At 45.2% G+C, this 20,413-nt stretch overlaps 2 protein-coding genes and 1 long non-coding RNA gene across 6 annotated transcripts; 1 reads left to right on the top strand and 2 right to left on the bottom strand.

The window, feature by feature from the left end:
• The first annotated feature begins 34 nt into the window (after positions 1–34).
• Positions 35–3,675, top strand: GABARAPL2 (GABA type A receptor associated protein like 2). The gene is made up of 4 exons (XM_063313277.1): positions 35–143; positions 229–284; positions 862–1,034; positions 3,149–3,675. Exons 1-4 carry the CDS (start codon positions 110–112, stop codon positions 3,237–3,239), a joined length of 354 nt encoding a protein of 117 aa, XP_063169347.1. The 5' UTR covers positions 35–109; the 3' UTR covers positions 3,240–3,675.
• Positions 1,710–3,149, bottom strand: LOC134504187 (uncharacterized). Its single transcript, XR_010068633.1, has 2 exons — positions 2,090–3,149; positions 1,710–1,838 (listed from the first exon to the last, which is right to left on the bottom strand). It is a non-coding gene; the product is annotated as an uncharacterized LOC134504187 (long non-coding RNA).
• An 878-nt stretch (positions 3,676–4,553) lies between the features above and the next one.
• On the bottom strand, positions 4,554–18,426 carry ADAT1 (adenosine deaminase tRNA specific 1). Of its 4 annotated transcripts, XR_010068632.1 has the most exons (11): positions 18,262–18,426; positions 18,037–18,105; positions 17,870–17,924; positions 17,604–17,663; positions 16,727–16,857; positions 14,961–15,477; positions 13,758–13,903; positions 11,333–11,432; positions 8,920–9,006; positions 5,840–5,969; positions 5,051–5,141 (listed from the first exon to the last, which is right to left on the bottom strand). XR_010068632.1 is itself a non-coding variant. In XM_063313274.1 (10 exons), the coding sequence occupies exons 1-10, from the start codon at positions 18,413–18,415 to the stop codon at positions 5,009–5,011; spliced, it is 1,452 nt and encodes a 483-aa protein (XP_063169344.1). In that variant the 5' UTR covers positions 18,416–18,426; the 3' UTR covers positions 4,556–5,008. The 4 variants fall into 4 exon arrangements, 3 of the variants coding, with proteins under 3 accessions (XP_063169346.1, XP_063169344.1, XP_063169345.1); XM_063313274.1 differs by lacking the exon at positions 5,840–5,969 and having other exon boundaries at positions 4,556–5,141; XM_063313276.1 differs by lacking the exons at positions 5,840–5,969; positions 8,920–9,006 and having other exon boundaries at positions 4,554–5,141.
• Positions 18,427–20,413: the final 1,987 nt, after the last annotated feature.

Genomic DNA, 20,413 nt, shown 5'->3' with positions numbered 1-20,413 from the left:
TGCGCAGAGGGGCTTCTGCGGCTGCCGTGGTGCTCCTGGAGACCGACAGGCCCGCCCGCCGCGCCCGCCACCGCCGCCGCCGCCGCCGCTGCCGCCCCAGCCCCAAACCATGAAGTGGATGTTCAAGGAGGACCACGCGCTGGGTAAGCGGGATCGCGCCGGGCGGTGGGCGGGGCGCCGGGGCCGGGCACAGCCGCCTGACGCGGCTCTCCTCGCTTCTCCCCGCAGAGCATCGGTGCGTAGAGTCCGCCAAGATCCGGGCCAAGTACCCCGACCGCGTCCCGGTGAGTCCGCAGGACGGGGAGGTCGGCGAGGCCGCGCGCGGCCGCGGAACGGGAGGCGGGGTTCGCTCGAGGGCAAAGGCCGTCCGGGAGGCGTCTGAGGCGGCCCGGGGATGCCCAGGGCGGGCGGCGGCGGCCTAGTTATTCCCCGGACGCTCCTCCCCAAACATCCCGGCAATGGCCCGCCAAGCTGTCGGCTCTCCGGCGGGGAGAAGCGGCCCCGCAAGTACCTGCAGCTCCGGCTGAGCCGCTGGCATTGTCCGGAGCGCGCCCGGGTTAGGGTTACCGGTGGAAGCGGAAGGAAGCGGGCGAGCAAGCTGAGTCCTGGTCGTAGCCGAGCCCGGCCGTGCGATTCCTTTCGAGAGAACGGGAGGAAAGCCACCGCCTGGTGCCAGGACCCTTGGCCAGTTGATCTGATCTGGAAGGATTACGGCACTCCTGCTGCTTTCACGCAAGCACGTTCCTGAAGCAGCCACTCATCTTGCCTCCTGCCTGCCTCCCTCTATCACGATGTTTCCGTGCCTGGGCTGGAGGAGGCCTGGGGTTCTGGTCCAGATAAATTTCTTATTTCTTGATGCAGGTGATAGTTGAAAAGGTTTCTGGCTCTCAGATTGTGGACATTGACAAGAGGAAGTACCTTGTTCCCTCCGACATTACTGTGGCTCAGTTCATGTGGATCATCAGGAAGCGGATCCAGTTGCCCTCTGAGAAAGCAATATTTCTCTTTGTAGACAAGACTGTCCCGCAGTCTAGGTGAGTTATCTTGTTTTTATTTTGTGCATGAGTTTATAGGACAAAAGTTGTCCTTTTATTTCTGGAAATTGTGGAGAGGCCTCTCATCTTTACCAGTGCTCCTGTAAGAACTTGGATAGTGGATATAGCCACTTCCTGAAGTAGAACAGGTTTCTTTCAACTAGACAGGGCTAGCGTTTCCTAGATGACTAGTGGAGCTGTATGTTGTTTTTCCTAATTACTAAACATAAAACATCAATTAACCAAGCTTGATTTCGTTGTTTGTTTTGATGTCACTATCCTCATGCAAAGTGCTTGATCACAGAGACTTAACCTTGTGTCCTCTAGGTGTTTTAAACTATTAGCTCTAGTCAGTATAATTAGTGACAATTATAATTACTGTGGGAGCCAAGACACCAGGAGGGGGTGTGCAGCAGATTGCCTATCTTTGTACTTGAAAATCAGATTAGGTTGATTTAAATAATTAAGGGAACGCTAACAAATTTTCTATTTTTATTCTACTGCACTTTTTAATCCACTATAGAGGACACAGTTTTCTGTTACTTCCCAATTCTTTTTCTCACTTTGTGCCAATACTACCTCAGAAATACAAAAAAACTATCTCAATCTTCTGCTCTCTACGGTTTCTCTCTAGGCAGAGACAGTTAAGAGAAGATTGTGTATTTATGCTGGAAAAAAGCTTTAACATCTTTACTTCTTTAATGGGTTTAACAGGTATCCAAAACCATATATTGAAAGCTTATCAGGCAGCAAAGCTAAATCTGCAGGGTTACTCACATGGATCCCTAGTTTTCCTCACCCTCACTCACCCACTGTCCTAACAGTCAGGAACCACACTGAGATGTGGAATAGGTCTCTAGTGTTTATTACTGCTACATAAGACAGAAAATCCTAACAAACTGAAGAAGCGTGGGAAAACCCAGACAGATAAACCCCAAAAGTCAAGGCGGGTCTGTTCTGTGTCTCTTTGAATGGCTGCTTAACTCCTCAGTACTACGCATGCGTTTTCCCCCCTGGATAGGGGCCCCCTCCTGCTCACCATCAGTGCTCATGACACCCACCCTCTATTTTTATAAGGATTACTGGGAAGGCAACTTGCAAAAAGGCAGGCGTGTCTGTATTCCAGCCCCTTCCATCACCCCTGCCCTAAGGAGTCAGGCATGCTTGCTCTGTTACTTTTTAAAGGAGTACTCGTTTGTCCGTCTCTCCATCTGGCTAGCAGAAAAGTCAGATAGGTGTTTATGTTTCTTCATTGCATTGATATACAGTGAATTTATTTAAATGTTACACTAGTTTGGAGGTATGGTCTTTGCCAAGGCAGAATTGGCAGATTCCCCTGCCCCGCCAATACTGCTTGCTTAACTTTGACACCAGCACTTCCTTTTTAGTCTTTGTGACATCTGATAAAGGCCATGAAGACTGACAGAATTCCTATCCATCCATGCAAGGAACGGGTGGGCTATAGAATAAAATATTTTACTATAAGTGTACTTTCTTCATGGCATTCCCTCCCCCCCTCAAAATAACATTACTTCTACTGAACATACTGTTTTCACTAGACAGCCTTGGTCTGCTTCTTGATGTCCTCTGGTTTTTCCTTAATGATTGGGGGAGGGGTGGAGGAAGGTATTCCAAGAAGCCCTGGAATTTCCCTGAGCTTGCCATCACTCTCTTCTTTCCAAGTTGCCTATAGGTGGTCCTTTTTAAGTTACATCAAGACGAGCATTTTTGGGAATTGGGTATTTGCTAATCTTTACGATAGGCCAATTCAGAAAGCAGAGACCACAAGATACACTGGAACTCTGCTTTCTTGATATAGGCTATAGCAATAGTATCTTGAAAGCCTGATGGTGTTCTCCTTTCCCTCCCTCTTATACCAAAGACAATTACAGCAAGTCTGCCTAAGTTTGTTTCTAACATTTTCTTCCTTTTGGGTCCTTAATTTGTGTTTTGCCACATTCTTTCTCCTAGGTCATCTCTGTGGTTGCCCACAATATGTGACACTTTTTTATGAGTTTACTTGCAGGGGGGAACTTAAAACTTTTAAACTGGATTTGTACATTCCCCTTTTGTTGCTATGTGGTGGTTTCCTTGCTCCCTTCTTTTTCTTGCAGCTTAACCATGGGACAGCTTTATGAGAAGGAGAAGGATGAGGACGGCTTCTTGTACGTGGCTTACAGTGGAGAAAACACGTTTGGTTTCTGAGTTCATCTCCTTCCTGCTATTTTGTAAATAGCCTCTTGTTCTTCATCATGACCCTGAGGCACATCTTTCATTTGTCACTGGGTTGATTAATATATTGATAGGTTTTTGTTTGTTAGCCTAGTAATTTATAAACTTTTTTTTTCCATTGCACATGTAGCCATAGCTGTAAATTACATTGTATCCTTCCTCTGGGATACATTTAATGGCATTATTCAAATACGGATGCAACCGTAGATAAGGATTTAAAAATGATGGGAGAGGGATTTTGAAATTAATATTTGCATAATAATAACCACCGTTTCATAGAAATGGCAGCTTCTGTAATACCCTTAAGAGTTTAAGGATGCTGATATGTTTATCTTGGTTAGCGTGTTGCTTTTATTGAATTTTGCTTAAGAAAGCAACAATTAAAGTTACTGTCACAAAAATTTTGCAATACTGCTATATACCTTAGCTTTCCTTTTTTAATAAGTAGCATTTTAAAATCAAGCATTCAAAAAGCAACATTTTCAGATAGTACCAAATGATACAGGAACACCCCATTTCCCTTCCCATGCTGGGCTCTAATCTGAGCTGATGATCCTAAGCGTTGTTTTGCTGACATGTAAAATTAAGGACACTATACAATCGTTTGCACGCTTCGTTAAGTCTCCTTTCTTTGGTATTGATATGTAGACTGACCTCTTCCAATCTGTTGGCCACTGCTGATCTCCAGATTTGCTGGCAGTTTGGTTAGAACCTTTACTGATTCTTCTGTTGCTTGCTGTATTTCCAAACACATTCCATCAATTCTTGTAGCCTTCTGACTTGGTAATTACTGGAGTGCTGATGTAACTTTATTTTCTAGTACTAGAGGTTTTTGTAAATAAGGAATATTTTCTAAAGTACCTTGGATGTTGATATTCCTACTGTACAGAATTTCAGTATGCTCCTCCCATTTTTTGTTTCATCTTCTTTAAATCAGTTACCATCTGTCCATTGGTGCCCATCTGCATATCACTTTGAGATGGGAACCTCCTCCTGAGTTTTGAGTTTTCTTTTGGAAAACTTGCTTTTTTCATGTCTGTTTCCATCTTTAATGTCTTTACAGATGTCATTTTAATGCTGCTCCTTGCCCTTTCTAACAACTCTCTGAAATTCACTGAGTCTTGCTTAAGATAGGTGAATATCCCCCACTATAATCCCACATTAATATCACATTAGCAATAAGATTGTACAGGCTGGTAAGGGCCAGCTCAATTCAGTAAAGCCCAGTCCAAAATTATATACCTAAAACTGACATGGGGGAAAAACAATCCAGGGAGTAAATGCTGAAGGGTTAGGGGGCAGAGGGCTATTGTGATATAACTGAGACTCCCAGTCCAGCATTGTGAAGGGTGAAGGCACCAAGGAGAGTTGTATATGCCTTCTAGCCTTGCCGAATTCAGAATGTTGCTCTGTCCCATTTTCAGGATGGGGAAGCATGTGGCCTCAAAGATTTGCACCAAAAGTTCTGGATCTCAACAAAAATCCACCATGCGTTTCCATATACAAACAGGATAAACACCCAGCCAAGCAGGAGGAAAAGCGTATATATACTTTATTCCAAAATCTGGGTCCCAACGTGTTTTGGAAGAAAACCTCACCTTCAGAGGAATGGTGCTGAAAGCACTGACATGCTCTTAGTATTAGCTGTGGTATGAAAAATGACCCAGTAGTTATGTCAAATAGCAGAGGAATGTGCAAGTAACCATCAAAGTCAGACACTGTCACTTGGTTCCTTCCCTCCTTCACGTGAAGTACAGGTAATGGCGGCTGTTTCTCACCCAGGCACCAAAGGCCTGGTTGCGCAGTTCCTTCCAGGCCTCTTGGTACATAGCAGCAGCTTCTTTGTGCTCCCAGTACGTCTGCAGTCTCTTGGCTCTAAGGAGGGCAAATGACACTTGGGGTAGGCTCCTCCACTCTCTGGCTCAAAGCATGACTGAACAAACACTCAACATCACCCTTTTATAGTCTTCTCAGGGCCTCCTTGCCACAAGCTGCAACCATCCGCTTGCTACAAAGATGTTCCACAGGAGGAAAGATCACTGGCAGTTCTGCCTGCTTGCAAAGGGAAGGCTCTGCAGAATACAGAGCTTTCATCCAAAGAGAGAGTACCTGCATGGTAGCCTGGCAGGAAACTAAAGGTGGAAAGTGGCAGTCCCACTTACAGAAAGTTTTGGGAGGAAAAGCAATCACCTCTCTTTACGAGGGTAGGAAGCACAAGGCGGAAGGGGACGCACAGGCTTTATAATACTTCCTAATTCAGTTCTGGCAGAACTGGCCCTCTGAATATATACGAGGCAGCCTCCAGTCTGAACATATGCTGTACATACGTTGTCAATAATTAACTCTACAGAGGTTGCACAATACAGTCATCAACTTCCCACCATTCATGGTTTAAGCTGCAACTATAACATCTGTTACCCCTTAACCAATCCTCCTCCCATTAGCATCTTTGCTGCAAACAAATGCAGCTTCTGGCATTCTACGCTGTCTTGCAGAGGCACCTTCCAGGAAAGGCGATGAAGACCAAGAACTGGTGTTTGCTGCCCCAGAGAACCGGCACATATCTGGATTACCTGAGCTGTGCAACAGGATGTCAAACCTGGAGAGGCTTGGTAGGGCTGGTCGCCAAATGGCCAGCCTGTCTGGGGAATCAGACAGCTTATATGAATGCGAAGTTGTGAAGAGTTATGCTAGAAGATGACCCTGTTGGTATGGAAGCCAAGAAACACACAGATCTGGCAGAGATACAAGGTACAGCAGTCCGACTGCCATGCCAATGGGCAGAGGAAAGGCAACCACCAATATGCTGCCCATTGCTGAGTGTTGGGTGATAGGACTGTGGAGGCCCTGGACTCAGGTTGTTGCTGTAAATGCCAGGCTCATATGTAATAAGACCACATTCATCCATCTCCTATTTGTGGATAAGCAATCTGATCTGGCATGTACTACCAAAACCTGGTTAGGCAAGGGTCACATCACCCTCTCTGAGACTTGTGTTTCTAGGTTTCAGGTCTTGCATCAACCTCAGCATCAGGACAGCAGGGGAGAAATAGCAGTAACCCTCAAAAACTGGTGGCAACAAGGGGTGGTGCTCATGAGTTGGTAGGTTGTGACAGGAACAAGCTCTGCATGGCAGAGTTCCTTCCTTGCCTCCTGCATCTGATCACCAGGCTGGCGTTGGACTACCACCAACTTGCAGTGCTGGAAGCCTTAAACTCCCATGCCCTGGGATGACATTCTGGAACAGCCCAGAAATTCATGGCTTCCATGGCAACTCTGGGCCTAACACAGGTCATCTCAGATCCAATGCATGTAAGTGGCAACCCCTCACAGTCTTCACCTCAGAATACATAGCAGCTGCTCTATGAGATTCAACAGAAGTGGGTAGGATGCTAGAAAGTATGAGCTTCACATGTGAGCTGAACTTTTGGCTTTCCTGGTGTTGGAAGACAGGTGTTGGTGACCAGGTGGATCAGGAAAGTAATCAGCACCTTGAATAGGGAGGGGGTGGTTCCTCTGGCCTCAAAAGAGAATTTTGCAGTAATCCTGCTCCTTCCTAAACTGAGAGTTCCAGTTGATTCTACTGGGGGAAAATATCTACCCCAGTGTGGGTTCTTCTCTCCCTTCCCTACTTTCAACATCTACATAAAGCCATTTGACCATGTTGTCCACTGGCTTGGGTTACGGTATCATTAGATACAACAAGGCCAAAATGATGATGCAATGGTGACCACCAGTATCCAGAGGCTTTAAGAATCTGCTTAAAGAGAACCAATATGAAGTTCCACCAAGACCAAGTTGGGAACCCTCTGGCACCCTAACTGCTCTAGTGATCACTCTGGATGGGGTAACACTGAAGAAGCAGATCTGGGACCTGGCAGTTCTCCTAGATTCATAGTCATTGCTGAATGGCGTAGTGGAGGCTGTGGCTAGGGAAGCCTTTGCCCTTGCCTGGAGGAGGTGGCCTTGGCTGCAGTAAGTAACACCCTTCTCACCTGCTCTGCAAGGGGCAGCCGCCAAAGATTACTGTTTCTGCAACTGGTATAGAAGGCAGCAGCCTGTATGCTACAGGTGAGAGCCACATTTTGCATATAACACCTGTGTTACAGGTGCTGCATTGGTTGTCAGAAAACTCCCAAATACAGTTTGAAGGGCTTGTATTTGACCTTCAAAGTCCTACATGCTTAGTAACCAGATACCTACAGGACTGTTTATTTCAAACTGATCCTACCTATCCAGTTTGCCCATCCAAGGTAGGAATGGTGTGGGATCCTCCTCTGCAGGAGATTCAGGGGAGAACAAGAGAGGAGTATTTTTCTGGGACAGTGCCCATCCATTGGAACAACCTCCTGCATGAAATCCAGATGGCACCTTCGCTTCAGGAATGCCTTGAAAACAACTGTTTTGAAGGCCATGTTGGGGTTGGCATATGTTCATTGGTTGCCTATTTATTTTACTCAATTACATTTATTTACATTCATATTTTATTAGCTGTACTGGCCCCTGCACACACTCCATAGCACTCACCCGCCCACTGGCCTGCTTGCGAGCCACCAGGGACTTGCGACTTCCTGCAGGCTTTCCCATTGACTTTCCTTGCTGGAAGCCAGCAGGAAGTCGCAGGTTGTGGGTTCCTTGCTTAATGACCCTCGATCCTCACTTAATGATGGCAACGGGACTGCTAGGATTGCCGCCGCATCGCTTAGCAACAGAAATTCGAGTCCTAATTGCTGTTGTAACCCAAGGACTACCTCTTTTGAAAGTGGATGAAGGAAAGGGGCAGTTGTCAGCTTTTAAAGATTTAAAATCTTCACAGGCTCAGAGGAGGAGCAGAAAAAGCCTTAAATCAACCAATTTAAGCAGTTTGGATTTCACCTAATCTCATCCAAACGCAAAGCAGAAAGCACAGCTTCTAATCAGAACCAGCTGCCTGCTCATCATGGAAATGGCCAAAGGCAAGTAATAGCTTAGGAAAATGTTTTGGCAAAGGCAGGCATAGTGAACATTTAAGTAGCATGTGACCAAAATTCCCCAAGACACGCACTATCAATCTTTCATACCCAGAGTCAATCCCAGACATTCAGAAAGATTTATTGAGCTAGCGTATTTGCTTTGTCAGGTATATCTGGGATGGCAAGGTACAGGAAAAGCTAAGCTACTATGAGAATGAGGCAAAGCAGGATACCCAACAAGGGAGACTCGATATAAAGAAGCTGAACTTTAAAGCCCTCATGAGTACATTCAGGTTCAAAACAGCAAACATCAGAGAATCAAAACAAAATATGTGATGCACAGCAGTAGAAAACGGGATTTTTATTTATTTTCTATCCCGCCTTTATTGTTTTTATAAATAACTCAAGGCGGCGAACATACCTCATACTCCTTCCTCCTCCTATTTTCCCAACAACAACCCTGTGAGGTGGGTTGGGCTGAGACAGAGGGACTGGCCCAAGGTCACCCAGCCGGCTTTCAGGCCTAAGGCGGGACTAGAACTCACAGACTCCTGGTTTCTAGCCCAGCACCTTCACCACTGCATCAAACTTGATGCACTGAATAGAGGAAAATAGTAGAGAAGGAAACCCTGAGGTAACCATGATCTAAGAAGAGACCATGGTGGTGGTAGAACAATTACTGATAGAAGTAAAAGCCTTACGTGAGAGTTTCTGGTAGATTTTTCAGTGGAATGCTGGCCACCACCTTTAGAAAAGCATGGAAGAGTTCCACCTTGCAAATTCGAGACCTGTCAGTAATAGCAGAGCAAGTTCCAATCAGACATACTTTCTGGCAATGCTCTGGCAAATTCTCTTCGCAAAAGACCACAACAATAGCTATTCCAATACTTGTGTTTCTCTGCAAGATGCACAGCTATCAAAAGAACTGATGCTGGGGGATCAAACTGGTGCAGCTGGCAGACTACAAGAGAATCCAGCATCTGAATGCTTTACTGAAAGATACTCAATCACTGCTGAAAAGTCTTTTAAAAACTGTTCCTAAATCTCATCATTCAGAATCAAGTACCAGGTTTATCATACCAAGATGCACCATACATGCCTAACCCAAATTACCTTGACAAGCACTGGTGATATTTGTGCTCAGTAACATTTAGTAGCTGTAGGCATCACTCTGTTTCTGAAGGCTGCATTTATGATAACCTGTTTTTTACTGGGGGGGGTGGATAAATCTTGCATGCAATAAATCCAACTCTTTAAGCACTCTTGCTTGTTGCCATCCCAACCTTCAATGTTACAATGAGTATTAAAGATGACTACTGATTGACTATGTGCCACCAAGTCAGTGTTAACTCATAGCAACCACATAGATAAACCCTCTCCAGGATGACCATACGTGGGGCAAAATATCCCTTATATGCCCACTCACAGCTGCAAATGTTGATTAACAGATTGTTTATAACCATACAGTTTCTCACCAACTACATTACTTTTTTAAGCAATAAAAATGCACATCTCCACTACTAAACGTTGAAAACCTTGTACAAAAGGCTTTCCTCCTAGCAATCAGAGCTTCACCCTATAAAAACTAACTAAATTTGATAACCTAGTTCTACCTAGCTCATCCTCCCTGTCAAACTCCAGTAAAAAAAACACCAAGGTGCAACACAAAAGTATATAAAGACTCTTTGAGCTTTGCTGGTTTATCACCTCCCTATGTACTCCCAAATTACTCTAGACCTTAGCACAAATCTTTAGCACATACATACATATATGTGTACCTCAGGTGGATTTGTTCCTTATTGACTGCCTTATTGCTTTCTCATACACAAACCCCATGTGGGAGGAGTTACTTGCAGTTTGCTTCATATGACTGTCCCAAGAACACCAAGTTCAACCAAAATGTTTTCACCATACAACAAGCATGGCTTGTCCCTTCCTCCAGCTAAAGCTGTTTGTTAGCTTATGCAAAGCTTTAAACAATCTGCTCCAACCTCCACCTTTTCTCAAGCAACCCAATGATCCAGTGTTTTGCCATCCGAGTGGCTGATCCTGCAACAAGGACATTTCAAGCCCCCTTTAGGCAGAGCAGGGACACACTGGAATTTGTTGGCAAGAAGAGGTACATGACATGCCAAAGTAATAAATCAGGCACAGACAACCAGGAAATTAAAAATCCATCCATCACCAAGCAAACATTTAATAACTATACCTCGGATCCAAAATCATCAAATACTCACCTGCACAGACTGCATTCATAGCTTCCATATTTAATCAATCAACTATATATTGACGCACGCTTTCATGGCCAGGACCAATCACAAGAAGTGTGCTACAGAGCAGACTACTTTCACCTCTGAAGATGCCAGCCACACTTGCTGGTGAAACTTCAGGATATCAATAATTAGATCATGCCCTGTTAGACCAGAAGCTCATCACCACTGAATCAACTAATCTATTTATCTCATGGTCTCATAAACTGTACAAGGTTTTACAATCTGATCTCCTACCCTTCTTAGGACATTTTGCAGAAATGTTGGCAGTTTTTCAATTATTTTATAGCAGACAGAGGAAACAGCTGCCCACATGTGGTCTCCATCTATTTTACAATTCCCAGATCATCCACCACCACCGGCAGTTGAAAAATTTGGCCTTGTTCACTCACATGGTTTAAGAGGTAAAACAGAAACATAACTCTCCATTTCACCCTCTTTACACACTTTCACTCACCCCATACACCGTTTTTCCCCCTAATGAGCATTTTAAGGGGCCAAAATGTGCTCTTAAATTTATCCCAAAATATTGGCCATATTCAGTGATGACACCAAAAATCAAGTCATGCCCCTACAGAACTTGGAGGAAAAATCAGAAAATTTTTAAGTCCACAATCCCTGGCTGCCAAAACATTGCCCACAGCTGATCTTTGGGAACAGCGTGGGCAGCACAGGCGAGAGGAAGGAATCTTCAGTAGAGAATGGTTTGTTTTTAAAAACCAACCATTCTGCAATCTCACACACATACACACCCCTACCTCTGTGATACACCACACAACACAAAGGGGTCTAGGCAGAATGGGAATAGGCCAAGAAGGGCTATGCTTCCAGCAGTCACACATACCTGGATGTCAAGCTTCCAATCCTTTTCTTGGAGGTCCCTTGTCTAAAACCACGTGAAGTGACATCTAATGGGTGCTCTGGGACAGCACTCCAGCTGATAGCTGGAAAGTGGAGTGAAGGAGAAGTTACTTTCAAAGAAACAGGCGTCTCTATCGCTGCAGTACAATTCTTTCAGATGATGCAGTACTCATAGATTGACCATCACGCTCTATGATTTTGTTCATACAATTTTAGAAGTCTCCTGCTTCACCTGCTTTTCTGGAGGTCCCTTCTCTAAACTCTTATGCAGCACTAGCTGTCACCCCTTGAAAACTTCTCATCATGGTCCCAGCCTGAACCCAACCGAACAGCGCTCTTGACACAATGCATGTATGAAAGAGTCTTTATTGGGTCAGCATCCAAAACACGTTAAAGATTCAAGCTACTTAGTGACACGTAAGTAACAGTATAAGTACCTTCATCCCCCCTCCCATCCAGAAGCCCCTGTTGCCTTGGTTTATTTCCCTGTCTCACACTCTTCCATGAGAATTCACTGACAGAGAGGCTGTTAGCTTTCATCTGTCCAGGGTGCTGAATCGCCATGTCCGCCTATCGGTGAATCCATAAAGCCTGTCTGCTGCGTTTCCTGTCTGCTGCGTTTCGCACCTCACCCTCCTTCCACTGGTGATTTAGATCAATGGGCTGATAAGCGCTTTCCTGTCAGCACCTGGCTGAGGTGGCCTGGTGGCTGCCAGTTGTCAGGATGGTCCCTGGGGGGCCATCATGACACTTCTTTCTAGGAATTAGGCTTTTCCACATGGTCTGTGGTATAGTTTTTCAAGCAACATCCCCTCTGGGACAGTGTCCAAGGACCATGAGCTATTTGGCTCTGCACATGCTAGGCTCTTCCTTCATCAGCTTTCCCCATTAAGATTCAGATTACCAGTTCTTCCTGGAATAGCCTTAGGAGTAAAGTCCCTCTAACAATTTGTCAGTTCTATAAAGTACACCAGGCTAAAAAAACCAACACCATGTAGACCTAAAGCTACTTTTATTAGAACAGCTATAACATAACAGCTATAATCATGCAAGTCTGAATGTGCTTCTCTTCCTCCCTCTTTTATCTTCATGGAAATTAAGGAGATGGCCTGAGATGTTTTTGTAAACGATTTTCTTGGCCTGGGCTCAAGCCTTGTTTACTTGATTGTTGCCTTGATAACAGATCTTCCCTGTGTCTTTCAAGGCCACCCTCTATATTCACTACACAATTATATTAACTAGTGGTTCTGAATAAATACTGACTTCCAAGATCCTTTTGAAATTTCTAGAATTATTGTGAGTTCACCTACTTAAGGGACCACCTATCTCCCCTAGTATCTGCCTGGCTGCTTTATCAGGCAGGGTTGGCATGATTCAGGTTCCTTCAATTAAACAATGCCACCTATCAGGACCCTGGAAGTGCACCTTCTCTGTCACAGTGCCTTGGGTGCTGTGTGCTGGGTGGCTCCCTCCCTATTGGCATTTCAGTGGGCCTTGAAGACCTGGCTCTTCACCCAGGTCTTTGGCTAGGATGGGTGAGGCCCTTTGGAGGAGTAGGAGTGTTTTGTTGCTGCTCGGTTTTGCCATCTTTGCTTTTTCTTTATTGCTGCATTGTTTTGATTGTTTTATAGTTTCTATGTTTTTTGTGAACCACCCAGAGTCATTGAGTCAGGCAGCGTTCACACTGAATTAACGAATAAGTAAATAGAATGACAAAAGGGACGCGGTGGCGCTGCGGATTAAACCGCTGAGCTGTCGATCGGAAGGTCGGCGGTTCGAAACCGCGCGGCGGGGTGAGCTCCCGTTGCTCGTCCCAGCTTCTGCACACCAAGCAGTTCGAAAACATGCAAATGTGAGTAGATTAATTGGTACCGCTTCGGCGGGAAGGTAACGGCGTTCCGTGAGTCATGCTGGCCACATGACCCGGAAGTGTCCTATGGACAACGCCGGCTCCAAGGCTTTGAAACGGAGATGAGCACCGCCCCCTAGAGTCGGACTCGACTGGACTTTACGTCAAGGGAAACCTTTACCTTTACTTAAATAGAATGACAATTCATCAGGAATCAGTAGCTCACCAGCTAAGAACGTATGTTCATCTATCAGGTGAGCACAAGTGCAACATGCACCTACAAGGATAAAAACTCATCATCTTCTTTGTCATTAATCAAGCCTTCTCCTCCCATCATCAGTTCCCTTCAGACGTCACAGCGAACTCCACTGGAAACTGTCATTATGGGAAATTGCTCCCAAGACCAGTCTCTACCTGCACAGCTTTTGTAACACACCAAAAATGTAGCTCCCACAGCAAACCAAATCACCCCAACCTATCCTCATAAGCAAGCCTATGAAAGGGCCAAAGAGGAACCTCACAAATGCACACCTCCTCATATACCCTCAATGACATTTACCTGCACCACAGGACACTACCTTTCCTTGTCCCAGAATGTGGCCAGCCTTGACTGCCTCACGGCTATGGATGAAACATAGCTGAGACTGTAGAATTTCCAACTCTTGAACCTGGAAACCATCTGGCAAATGTGAGACAACATGACACCTATGAAGGAGGGGAGGAAGCAATAATAAAAGGTCATCCATTTAGAGTAAGAAAGCAAATATGTTATGGCCACATCCTCTATGTCAGTGTGAAAGAATACTCAGAACAGCAAAAGGAGCTAATTCTGCAGGCAGAGATGTACCAAGGCTAGCCCAAGTCCTGTGTGTTGCACAGAGTTGTTGAAAATATGGCAATGGAGCCTGACAACCAATGTTCTGAGATGTACTGCTTCTGTCTTTTGCTTATTTTAAACAGGTTTCTATCCCTTAAGGATGCAAAAGAGATGTGAAAGTATCAAAGCCATTCTTGATGAAATCTTGGAAGCTGCACAAGATTTGGGAGAAGGAGAAAACAAGAAAAAGAGCAGTCCTATGTCCTTCAGCAATTAATTCATTCCTAACCAGCAATAGCCAAATAAATTATGAGCAGGGGCTTAATTTGCTTAATATAAAAAGATCACACATTTTGGCATTATAAACACCTCTTCAAATTCAGGATGTTTAGGGCAGAACGTGCATTTTGTTGCTTACCTACCAGAGTGAAGGAGGAAAAAAACAGACTGTGCTAGAAGACTAAAATATAAAAAGCTGAGGGGCTGCACTAAGCTTAATCCATTCATTTTTCTACCAGCTTGCCCAAGAAGTTCTCTCCATACATGTTGGGACAGACTGATAAAAAGTAAAAAATCTTGAAGAACAATGGTCCAGAGATGTTACCAGGAAGGCCTATTTTTTAAAATAATCCCTCTCCAAATCCATTAAGTTGTCAACCGCCCAGGAGCTTGCCAGCATAAGAGCAGCAAAAAATATAGGCCTGTGTGCACACATAATTTTCATCATTAACAATCTCCATAAACTCAAGAGATAATTTGCTCTTCCAGATAACTAGACCTCTTGCCTCCCCACCCCAACTACTTCAATACTGAGGGTTTACAAAAGGGGCAGATATCACTATCCTGTTGTGCTTCTGCATCTAGGTACTCAAGATTAACATATGGAGCAGAGCGACTGTAAATGCTGTGTTCTCCCATCACAGTGTCTGGTCATAACTCACTCACCTTGCAACAATGGCCCGGTGCAAAGCCTCCTGACTGTAGGGGCACTGACCCACCACCATGGCTGACGGATAGATAGGCTGCTGAAGGAAATGCATCAGAAGTGCTCCCTGCCAGCCAAGTACATTCCAGCGTGCCAGCTTATCACTACAAGACATGGAGGTTGTCTGGGCTCCACGGCCTGGCTTGATCCGTAGAAGTCCTATGGTATGATATTCAATGCCTGGCCTTTGGGAATCAACTGCCTCTCCTGGGACACATTTGGCCCCTGTTCTATGGAGATCCACTATTTGTGTTCCTCTAAGGTGATCAGCTGAGAGCTCTGAATTATTTGTAGAATCGCTAGCATCCATTCTTGGTCTCTTGGGAGAGGAACCAGTTACTGTTTCTTCAGTCTCCCTTTTAAAGGTCTCTTGCGCCCTGCAGTCACTGCTGCCCATTCTGGGTACCTTTGCTGGGTGCAGGGGCAAACATGGCTGGACATTCATTTCCATCACTGGGATAATGGAGCCATCCCCACCTACAAAAAACAGGAGGTGGACAACTTAGAGAACAGGAAAAGACACATATTTCTCCTCAAATACAGAGAAAAATCCTCTAACAGTAAGGAGCAGTGCCTTGGTCAGAGGCCAGCCTAGACAATTTCCTGAGAAACCTAGGCAATTTTCCTTTATTATTAAATTCCACTGAAATAAAAGCACAGGAACAAAAATATCCTCCAGGAAATATGAATACACTGACAATACTGCCTCAACAGATTGTACTACACATAAAAATAACAACTGAGCTGGAACCACAGCTTCTATGAAAAGATTTAACGGTCTTCTAGCCACAGTATGTGTAATGTGCCAAGATATTCCAACTAGCATCATCTGGATTTCATACTGTATTTTAATATTATATTTGTATTTATACTTTTTATGGTATTTTAATGTTTTATCCCAGTTGTAAACCACCCAGAGTCCCCCTTTTGGGGGGAGATGGGCAGTGGCAAAATTTGATAAATAAATAAAAATAAATAAATATTCCCTGCAAGCATCAGTGAAATTTCACTCACACGAAAAAGTTATACTTTAGAAATGGAAAAAATTGGAAAAATCTACTATTATTCACAATAGCAGAAGAAGCCAACAGCCACGATACAGTATTCCAAGCAGTGAGAACTGGCTCTACTAGAAGCCAAAAGTATTGCTGTAGGGCTAGTTTTCTAATAAAATCTTGTTTGAATGACTTTATGATTTCATACTCAAACTAAGTATATGTAAATTGGAATAGTTTTTAAAGTTTAAATTGACTTGAATTCCTTCTACTTCCCTACTTTTACATTTATTTAAAACTTTATCTTTACAATAATCAAAGAAACAGCATAGTATTTATAACAGAGTAAACACATATCAGTCAAATCACATATCACGTATTTGTCAAACACAAATCACATACTGTAATTTTTTTTAGATTTATATCCAGCCCTTCCATACAGAAAATGTAAAGGCATGTCCCATTTTATGATCTCAAGATGTTTTTGAGGTGGGTCATCAAAGTGAGCTGCTGACTCAAATAAGTTTCATGATCTCTCCAGTCCACATCTATTGTTTCATTCAAAAACTGAGTTCTTACACGTCTGAAATTTTAACTCTCCCTTCTTTCCACAACACACACTCATATAAAATGCAGCCATACCAAGTCACCTACCAAGGAGACATCTAAGAGAAGAGGAACAATTCTCCCAAATCCAACATGGCCAATGAAGTTATTCTGACAATACTTACAAGGTGTGTGACTGGTGAAAAAAACAAAGCTGATATGTGGTTTGAGAACCCATTTCCCCTTTTTGGTTCCAGGGGTGAAGATGCTAGGTTCTTGACCTACAGCTGCTAGCCAAAGTTGGTGAAGAAGATACCTGATGGGCAAGAAGACGGAATCCTTATAAGGCACAGAATCAATGCCATTCTTGAGACATGGGAGAAAAACATGGCCCCTGGAACTTTGTCAAATTATAAAAACCTGTTTTTTGCTGCTGAAAAGAAAAAGGCAGTCAATGAAAAGACTAATGAAAAGTATGGCGGAGGGGCTCTTTTTGCCAGAAAGGATTGAAAATGGAGCTATGTAGTTGGCAGGAATCACTTAGGTCAACCACTGTTGTTGGGGGCATTATTTACATTTATGTATTTACATCTACAACCCACCCTTCATAAAAATGCCCTGCAATAAATATTTTTACAAAACCACTAACAATACAGCATTGACAGGAAAAGTCAATCCCCCTTCAAAAGAAAGTAGAAGAAAATAAGCATCGCTGTGATATAGAAGTTAAAGTGTCGGATTAGGACTGGGGAGACCCAAATTCAAGTCCACCCTTATCCAAAGAAGTTCACCGAATGACTTTGAGCCAGGCGCTCTTTCTCAGCTTAACTACAGGATTGTAACTGTTTGGGGGGAACCAAACGGAAGAGCGCAACACATATCACCTTAAATTTCTGGAGAAATTTAAGATAGAAGAAATCTAACAAACAAACTTGTTAGGCTCCTAGTTCAGTATTGGGGCCAGAAAGGCAGCCCTTAACCAGAATCCAAGATGTTAACACTGCTTGCAGCCAGTATGCTTCCGAAGCATAATTGCCAGAAGATGGGAGAAAACAGGCTTACCTCAGGATCTGAATCTCTGCAGGAACAAGAGAAGTGTTTCCGCAGATAGCTAGATTCAAGCTGCTTAGGACATCAGGGATGGGCTCAACCCAGGAATGGAGAGGCCGCAGACGTTAAGCATCAACCCTACCCGTCTCCCTGGCAGCTACCTTAAGCATCGCCCAGCCTTCCCAAACTGCTCCTAATGGCAGCCCCGACCAAAGGAGGAACCCCACCCGGCAGCCAAGCCTTGGAGTTCGGCTGATTTCCCAAGCTCTTGCACCCACCTCTGGAAGCTCCTCTTGGCCACCACCTCCGCGTGACTATCGTTGAGGACGTCCCCTGTAAACCAGCGGCAGCGCAGCCGGGTCAGAAGAGCCCGGGGGAGCCAGGGCTGCCCTCGCGTTGCTCCGAGCGCCTAGAAAGGGCGCGCGAACCCCGCCGCCCCGCTTACCCGTCTCCCTCATCTCGGACTGGCCGATACACTTCGTGCCGGTTCCCATGGCCACGACTTCCTTCACGGCTGCGGGGGAAAGCAAGCCACACGATGGGGGGGAAAGCAGGCCCCCTCCGGCCGGGGCACGCCCCAGGCCCCCGAGCCCCGCGCCCCCCCGCGAGCCGCCCCCCCCCCGCGAGCCGGCCCCGGCCCGAAGCTCGATTCCCTGCCGCGGGGCCTCACCGGGAGGCGCGCCGCCGTCCTCCTCTCGCTCCGCCCGTAGCACCGCCGCCAGCCCCGTCCACTCGCGCCCGCCGCCACCGGGCTTCCCCTGCCTCGGCAGCCGCGCTTCATAGTGGCGGTAGGACAGCGCCGCCACCCCGTCGGCGTCCCACATGGCCCACGGCGGCAGGCGAGCCGGACCGGAAGCGAAGCCGGTGCAGCGCCTACCTGTGCCGGCGGGAACCAGAGACGAAATAAAGGTTCCTCCAAGGCAAGAACGGTTTCCCCGAGGAGCGACGTCGTCCTGGTGCCCGGAGGAGAACGCGAGCCTCGGATCCAGGCCTTGATCAAAGGTTTGTGCTGGGGGAAGCGACCGTCTGGTTTCCCGTTGGTCTCGTAGGCTTGGCGTTCTCAGCCATGGTACCATTCCATGACAGGACAGCAGTATGAGACGGGCGTAGCGTCGCCCCGCTCCAGGCAGCGTCGTAAGTACCGTGCGGGGTTAAGCAAAGGCTAGGAATGGGCAAACACTTTTTAAACCTTTGAGCTCTGTTTCGAGGTCAACGCAGCTGTTTCAATCATGTTGGGAGCATGTTGAGCTAGGCCCTCTGGCATGCCCGGAACGTTTCCACAATGGACAAGCAGCCCATTTCAAACATGAATTGGAAGTTTCACATACAGCGCTGCTTCGAACCGAGGTTTCACGTTTCACGAGTGCCGTTTCAAAACGATAAACACCAAAGACTTCAAATCGGTCTTAACTCTCGGTGACTACACAGATACTTCCTTAGTACAGGATCCATTAGACCATACGCAAAGGTTCATCCAGTCTGTTGAAAGACCTCCACTTAAGAATGCTATTCCATAGGCTGACAGTTTGCATAGCCAAGCTGTTCCTTCTGAGGTCTAGCCTGAACCTCCTTCCTTGCAGTTTTAGCCCACTAGTTCTGGTCCTGTCCTCTGCAGCAGTGGAGAAGAAGTCCACTCACTGATGTACCATTGGTATATGACTCCAGAAAAATTATCCAGAACGTATAAAGGTATTTCAGATTTATGTCGGAAATGTGGACAACATGAAGGCTTTTTTTATCATGCTGGTGGACTTGTAAAAAAGCAAGAAAATTTTGGGTTCAAATACATACAACGATACAAAGAATTTTAAAGACGAATATTCAACAGAAACCAGTACCTTTTTTGCTGGGCCTCATGCGCAAAAATGGAAATATTCTGAAATACCCATAAGAGAGGAATGGTGGGTGAAGATGACAGAACCAGCAGAGATGGCAAAATTAACTTGTTTGCTTAGAGAAAGATCAACAACATTTATTCGTGACTGGAAACCTCTTATGGACTCTTCAATTCAAAAATTTGTATTGTTTTTCTGTTGAAAACTTCTTTAGTAAAAATTATTTTAAAAAAATAAGTCTACTCATTCTATGTGACAACCCTTCCACTCTTTGAAGACTGTTTTCATATCTCAGCTGTCTTTTCCCCCTCACTAAACATGCCCAGATCCTTTGACTATTCTTACAGGGTTGGTTTTTAGACTCTTCACCATCTTGGTGAGCCCTCCTCTGAACTTGCTGCAGTTTGTAGCTGTCCATTTTGAACTGTGGTGCCTAGAACTGGATACATTACTCCAAATGGAGAATGGCCAGAGCAGAGTGGAACAATTACTTCCTGTGATTTGGACTCTATGCTTCTGTCAGCGCACTTCAACGTAGCCTTTCCCTTTTTAGGAGCTGCATCACACTGCTGGCTTATGTTTAATTTCTGGTCAACAAGTGTATTGCGATCGTGACTGTTGATGGACCAGGAACTGGTCCTCCTCCTGTACCAACCAATTGCTAGAAGTAAAATGCAGGATGGTGTAAACAGAACAACAGACACAAACTCCTTACCTTTGTTTCATGGGCTAGGCTACTGCAGGCTGAAATATAATGAAAGCAGTTTCTGACTGCAGCATTACCTAGTGCTATCAGAGTGAATAAATACTGAGCTAGCCTTTCTCTGATGGGAAGAATCAAGGAAGAAGCTGCAGTGGCCCCCTTTGGTTTTGTTAGCTTACCAACATAAGAAAAGCCAGTGAAATGTGCTGGCTACTAACAGCTGGAGAATGAAACTGGGACATCTAATCACTGGTATTCTATCTTTTACATTCAGTGGAATTATG

Source organism: Candoia aspera, chromosome 11 (genome assembly GCF_035149785.1).
Source record: "Candoia aspera isolate rCanAsp1 chromosome 11, rCanAsp1.hap2, whole genome shotgun sequence".
NCBI lineage: Eukaryota > Metazoa > Chordata > Lepidosauria > Squamata > Boidae > Candoia > Candoia aspera.
This window is presented reverse-complemented; position numbering and strand designations above follow the sequence as displayed.

What these genes read in the sequence shown, in the direction of transcription:
- GABARAPL2 (XM_063313277.1), top strand. Translation starts at nt 110, where the DNA reads ATGAAGTGGATGTTCAAGGAGGACCACGCGCTGG. An exon ending in AGTACCCCGACCGCGTCCCG is followed by an intron (nt 285 to 861) that starts GTGAGTCCGCAG and finishes TTCTTGATGCAG; the next exon opens with GTGATAGTTGAAAAGGTTTC. An exon ending in AAGACTGTCCCGCAGTCTAG is followed by an intron (nt 1,035 to 3,148) that starts GTGAGTTATCTT and finishes TTTTTCTTGCAG; the next exon opens with CTTAACCATGGGACAGCTTT.
- ADAT1 (XM_063313274.1), bottom strand. Translation starts at nt 18,415, where the DNA reads ATGTGGGACGCCGACGGGGTGGCGGCGCTGTCCTACCGCCACTATGAA. An exon ending in GCCAAGAGGAGCTTCCAGAG is followed by an intron (nt 17,664 to 17,869) that starts GTGGGTGCAAGA and finishes TGTCCTAAGCAG; the next exon opens with CTTGAATCTAGCTATCTGCG. An exon ending in AATCTACCAGAAACTCTCAC is followed by an intron (nt 5,142 to 8,919) that starts GTAAGGCTTTTA and finishes TGCCCTCCTTAG; the next exon opens with AGCCAAGAGACTGCAGACGT.